The 6934-nt window shown below is 29.2% G+C and overlaps 2 protein-coding genes across 2 annotated transcripts; both read right to left on the bottom strand.

Annotated features, from left to right (window-relative positions):
• Window positions 1-235: 235 nt before the first annotated feature.
• On the bottom strand, window positions 236-1294 carry LOC124814072 (52 kDa repressor of the inhibitor of the protein kinase-like). Its single transcript, XM_065809270.1, has 2 exons — window positions 1020-1294; window positions 236-956 (listed from the first exon to the last, which is right to left on the bottom strand). The coding sequence occupies exons 1-2, from the start codon at window positions 1292-1294 to the stop codon at window positions 236-238; spliced, it is 996 nt and encodes a 331-aa protein (XP_065665342.1).
• Window positions 1295-1494: 200 nt separating this feature from the next.
• Window positions 1495-2421, bottom strand: LOC136086780 (uncharacterized). Its single transcript, XM_065809269.1, has one exon. The coding sequence runs from the start codon at window positions 2419-2421 to the stop codon at window positions 1495-1497; it is 927 nt and encodes a 308-aa protein (XP_065665341.1).
• Window positions 2422-6934: the final 4513 nt, after the last annotated feature.

The following is a 6934-nucleotide window of genomic DNA, read 5'->3' as shown; positions in this document are numbered from 1 at the left end:
TATATATATATATATATATATATATATATATATATATATACACATATTTACATACATACATATATAAATATGTATGTATGTATATATGTATATATAATAATATATATATATATATTTTTTATATTAAATATAAAATACATATATATATATATATATATATATACACATATATGCATACATACATATATACAAGTAAAGTTTATACAAACTCTGAATCACTGAAGCGTTCGTGTTCTCACGAAAGGTTTAACTTACGATTACCATTTCTTTGCACTAATTTTTTAATAACTTCTTGAGTATCTGGAACTATGTCTCTATGTGTATACATCAATGCTAAACCATTCAAACGATCTCCAGACATAGTTGATCTTGACCAGGTTTTCAATCTGCAAAGATTTGAAATAGATCTTTCACAAGAACATGTTGTCACAGGTGAAGTTACTAATAACTGCAAACAAACAAAAATATTGGCAAAAGTTTTAATACATGAAATTGACTTTAGAGTATCAGACACATTGTTTGGAATGGGATAATTAGTGGTAGTCCAGTATATCTCCCAAAGACCACACTCTGCTTCTAAAGCTAACGGATTTGGCAAATCTTCAGAAAAAAAATCTGAAAAAATCCTAATGCTCTCCCTCCAATTATTTTTTTCTGATGGACCATTTAGCAAAGAAATTATTTTATCAGGGATAATACTCAAGCCATGGAACAAAGTTAAATTGTCATTGCAAAACCTATCAGAAAGAGCTAAATCTAAGTGATCAACTACAGGGATGGTTAAAACGCGTTTAAAATATTCTGATGTATTTTCTGCTGGATGATTATCGCAGTGGATTTGCCTCCCAACAGTTCTTTTTTGACATTCATCAACCCCAATTTGTTCAGCAATAACTTTGGCATCAAGATAACACTTATCATGAAAACTATCAATTTTGTTTTTAATAGTCGTAATTCTATTAGTCAAGCAAAAAATAAGATCTATACAGGTTTAAATATCTAAACTGCTAGATTGTAACATTTTAGTAACTACATGTGTTTCATCAAAAACAGCTCTAGTCACAACCAAAGAAACAATAAATTCAAAGGTGGTAATCAATTTAAATAAAGATGTAGCTGTTTGGGAGTCTGACCCAAACTTATTTCTGTCATTGCTTATGGCTTCAAGGGAATAAACTATTGGAACATACAACTCCTGAAATGTGTCTAATCCATCTATTCTTTCGAGCCACCTAGTTCGACAAACATCTCTTAGTTTTTTGTTTTTTTTATCAGGACAGTGTTCTGAAACCATTGTCTCGAGGATAGAATTTCTTTTAATGGAAAGATTAAAATAATAAGAAACCTCTTTTATGTGGTTCATTGCATTACAGAGAAATTGAACTTCGCAAGAATTACACACAGCTAGATTCAATCGATGGTTAAAACAATGAGTGTATATAGCCTTGTTGTTTAACTTTAAAATTCGTGCAGCAACTCCCTTTTTTGTTCCAGCTACAGCTCCAGCACCATCATAACCTTGGCCTCGATGGTGTCTAAAATGTTAACAGATAAACTTTCCCCATCTAAACCATTGTCGTTGTGTATAAATTTAACAAAGTCTTCAACAATGTTATTACCACTGTCAACATAACGCAACACTAAAGACATTTGTGATTTGTTTGAAACATCAATGGCTTCATCTGATAAAATAGAAAAAAATTTGGCAGTCTTTATATTGGAAACAATTTTATCAGAAATTATCTCACCACAACAGAATATTATTTCATTCTGCATAGTTTTTGAAAGATATGATGCATTTTTCTTGTGGTTTTTAAGATGATTTTCTAATTCAGTATCACCGCCTCTAACACGATAATTAAGAATCTCCATGAAGTTTCCAACATTACAAGAGGTACTATATTGCCCAACTTCTGAGTGATTCTGAGAGTCATCATTATGACCTCTTAGAGCAAGTCTATGACGGCCACATAAAATAATAGTATCAATTATTGGCCCAAGTTTTTTTTTATTCTCAGATATCTCTGCAAGGGTGTTTTGATCTATGATATCATAAATAGGTTTTGTATCACCAGCAGCTTGCCTCATAACATCATTAAAAAGGCTCTGCGTTTGAGAATGCAAACCATTTATGTTCGGATCACAATGGCGTTTTAAGGCTGGGAAAGCATCATTAAAATTTTTCAGTGGTTCTTTAAACAACACTGAAACCTTGTAATTCTTTGTTGGAAAATCATCTCCAAATAATACACATGGCAAGCAAAATCCACCATTTAATTTTTTAGAATAACAAAGCCAAGAAAATGTCTCTAGCCATTTTATAGAAAACTTTCTATTGTTTTTGCCTTGTGGAAAATTGAAAGAATTATCTGGGATAAACACATTCTTTACTAAATGAAGAATTTTTTGACGAAACAGCATTTTGTTACATTGTAACTCTCTTCGTTGTTCTCAAAAATTTGCAACATCAAACTCGTCTAAAAATTTATTAACAAAGTCAATTGAGCTTTCAACATTAGGTACAATCAAACATTTAATGGTATCACCACTGAAACTATCTTTGGCAGACAAATTAATTCAGATGTTGTTGAAGGTTAAGTAGCTCCTTTAGAGGATAAAAAATTCAAAAACAGTTGCTTTTTTTCCTTTGTTGGAGTTTCATCAAATTTTATTAATTTGGCTGGCATCATAACAGAAATAAAATTTATTTTACGTGACTCTTTAAAATCATAAACAACAACCGGTACAAAATGATTGGGTGTAAAAGTAAACCCTGATGGTAACTTACCTATCCGACAGAACATTATATTTATTACTTTGTTTCTTGTTGGCTTCAACTCGTTAACCCTTGGTTTTATTAATCTGTTAAATGCAAAAAAAAACCGATCAAGTCCAAATTCAGGATAATGACAAAAAATTTGTGAATTGACAACAGATGAAAGGCCTAAGATACACATAAAAGATGACCATTGATTTTCAAAGCAGTTATTAATTGCTTCGGACCGAACACATTGTTTATTTTTAGTGATATCTTGATCAACAACAGTTTTAGATAACGTCATCTTTAAAATGTTATCATAAGAAAAAAAGTTATATTTACCACTGTTAATTATATCATTAAATATTGGATGTTTTGAATAAAAATCAGCATTAATAAACAATTCCATTGAGGTGAGAACCCTTAAAATATCAATTAATGAATTATTTCCTACAATAACTAATGATACTGAGCTGTAGAGACAGTTACCAGATGAAGTTGATCTAAAATGAATTTAAAAACTTACTTTTACAATTAAAATTACAATACTTACATATATATATGAGACTTTCCTTTCACAAAACCATGCTGTTGGATTGTTAGTAAATTGTTTTTGTCGAGATGTTTTTCAATTCTTTCTCTAATAATAGATTCTAATATTTTGCAAGGAATAGAAGTTAATAAAATAGGGCGATAATTGCTGGCCACTGTTTTGTCACCTTTTTTATATATAGGTGTTACAATTGTTGACTTAAATTTCTTTTTCTTCTTATTAACTGCTTGATTTCGTTGTTAATCCAAGGAGTTGCTAAGCTTTTGATTCGTGAAATGTCTATGGTTGGAACAAAAAAATTGCATGCTTCCGTGATATAGTAAATTAATTTATTGTACATGTCTTGCACTGTCTTGATTTCGTACAACTTCACCCAATCGATATTGGACATAAAATCAGAAATTTTAGTAAATTTAGCTTTGCTATACAAAAACTTAAAGTTACTACAAACTAATCTGCTAACATTATTTTTTAAGACGAATTTAAAGTAAATAATTTGATGACCTTTGTTTATGTTACAAAGCACAAAACTTGGATCAACAGCATATACACTGCCAGATTCTGTTGTGAATATTAAATCTAGAACATTTGAGGTTGAGCCATTAGCCAATTGAAAAGTTGGTATGTTTATATGTTGATAGAGGAAAGTATCACTTAAAGTTTTATAGAATTTATGTTCTATGCCACTATCATTTTAAATTGTTACTATACTACCATTTGACCATTTAATAGCTGGGAAATTGAAATCACCCATAATTAGTACATCTTTAAAGCCATTCACTTCAACATATCTTTTTGCTATTTTAAAAATATTGTCAAAGTCTACCATATCAACAAAGTAATTTGGTCTGTATAGACAACCAACTAGTTATTTATCTTGGCCAAAATAAACTACTGCCCAAACTTGTTCTATTTTGCTAATACTAAAATCAGTGTCGACCAGTTCGTATGAATCTTTTGAATTTTTTATATATAAGCATACACCGCCGCCTCTACGATCACCAGTTCTATCATATCTGTATATATTGTACCCACGAATATTTGCAATTGAGTTATTTTTGAACCATGTTTCGCTTACTCCAACAATTTTAAAACAATACAAACTAGTTACAACCTTTAATTCATCTAGTTTATTTTCGAGTGAGGTAGCATTCAGATATATACAATTTAGTTCTGTTATCCTTTCAGGTGATAAAGGTGCTTTAAGTACAGTTTTGATTTTTCTTGAACTTTTGCAATTGGTTACCACGGATACCATATTGAAATGCAGAGTTTGTTTCAAGATTTGCATTAAGCCTGTTTCTTTCTTGTCTTAGATGGAGATCGAGTTGTCTTTCGGCTTCAGTTAGATCTGGACTTATATAAATCTGTTTATGATCGATACTGTTTCTTAGTTTTTTTGCTGCTAAAAGAACTGGATTTCTAATAGATGGTTCATTCAGCTCAACTAAAATTGGACCAAGCTTTGTTTTGTCTTTTGACCTAAGTCTTCTGGTATAAACTGGTTTAATATCTGCTTTGCCAATAAAATCAAAAACATCTGCTATCTTTTTTTCATCTTCATTTCTATTATTTAAAAAATCTGTTTAAGTTGATTCTGGGATTCCAAAAACAATTAAACTTCTTTTTCTCTTCTCTCTATCATGAAGCTCATTTATGGTTGCATTAGCAACCATTAATTATTCAGGTGGCTTTTTACCACTTTTGCTACCTTTTGTAACAATTTGCACCCATTCGTTGGCAATATTGGCTGAATTTACATTTTGCTTTGATTTACATAGGTCATCTTTTAGGCCATCAATGATTTTCAAATAATTTTTTTCTTTATCCTCAAGATTTTTATTTTGTTTGATAGTTCTAAGACATACTTGGAAATTTTACCGCACCACTCGTGTAACAGTTTTGAGGCTGGAGAATGATTGCCCTGTCCAAAAGATGGCCAGTTTACTTGGTATAAAAAATTGCTTTCCGATTCCATCTTCTATCACTTTATTGGAAGTAATCCACCCTAAAGAGTGGATTACTTCCTGTACTGAACTTTTTACTTAATGTAGGTCTTGTTTGGCTTATTACACAGGGACTTATTAACACAAATACTGTAAAAAGTTTAGATGTGTTTTTTTCCGTATATATATATATATATATATATATATATATATATATATATATATATATATATATATATATGTATATATATATATATATATATATATATATATATATATATATATATATATATATATATATATATATATATATATATATATATATATATCACTAAAATTGGCACGCATTGATATTCCAGTTAATTCAACTACAGGTAGGTACACCTTAAAAACACAAGCACCTTAAAAACTACAAAGTCATAATTTATGTTCTTGACAAGCACTGTGTCAGCTTTAGCGCATAATATTATTTGTTTTGAGATTCCATATAAATACTCTCTCCAAAAAAATACAAGTTCGACTATTTTCATATTTAAAAAATGCGATAAAAACAATTTGAAAATAAAAAGTAAATTAATTTTAAAATAAAAACACACTTTTTGGCATGGGTAAGCATCAATTTGAAAATAAGTTTGCAATTCTTTTTTTTTATATAACTATATTGTTGCTTTTTACTAGCAGTAGAGACACTTATAGTTTTTAAGAGGTACTAAGGTTAATACAAACATTGAGATAAAAAGTCAAAATTTCTATTCAGAACCAATAAGTTACATTTCAAAACAACATAAAACATTTCCCTAATTGATGTTATCACTTTCCACGTTATTCAAATGGCCTTTATATTTAGCATTTGTTTCGGTTGATGTGGCTAGTTTAATCATTATTGGCTTCATTCCATTAACTCTACAAGAAATTTTGCTCCATACTGATTTCTTTATTTCGTGGCAGACTGGGCACTCTTTAAAACTCTTTACTGCAAAAATGCCATTGCAAACATATTTTAATTTACATTTATAGAATTGTTCTTTTTCTTTATCTTTTTTGTGCTTTTTTTTCTCATTTTGATCCTTATTTTTCCTTTTTCCAATTTCAATCAAATCGACCTGTTCAATGATGTTTCAGGCTTCCATTGATCCATGTATATTAGGGTGGAGCGATTTTCATAGCAAAAAAAAAAAAAGTTTAAAAACCAATATTACTGAGACACGAATCAATGTCTATTAATTATAAGATAAAAGTAAAAAAATATTTTTTGATTTGATGAGATCTTGAGGGTCCTCTTTGGAATTTAAATTCTTGACAGGTCCTAATATTTTTGAATTTTTTTTTTCTAAACCATATCAACCTTGGACTCAAAAAAAGCAGAAAAAAATGCTTGTTTCATAAATAATAATTTTATTAAAAAAATTTTTTAGTGAAAAAAATACTTGCAAAAATATACCTTAAAACCCCCGTTTTGTTGAGGACGGGGGTTTTTAATGAAAAAAACAACTCTACTTTTTTAATTTTAATTTTTTAATAAAAACAAATACTATTTTCAAAATCAGCATATTATTTTGCTTCTTTTAAGTATCAAGTTGATATAGTTTAGAAAAAAAAATTTAAACAATATTAGGACCCATCAAAAATTTAGAATCCAAAGAGGAACCTCAAGAACTTATCTAAACTAAAAAAAAA

The sequence above is a fragment of the Hydra vulgaris genome, chromosome 11 (assembly GCF_038396675.1).
Source record: "Hydra vulgaris chromosome 11, alternate assembly HydraT2T_AEP".
Classification (NCBI taxonomy): Eukaryota; Metazoa; Cnidaria; class Hydrozoa; order Anthoathecata; family Hydridae; genus Hydra; species Hydra vulgaris.
The sequence above is the reverse complement of the archived record's forward strand: the minus strand, read 5'-3'. Positions and strand labels throughout refer to the sequence as shown.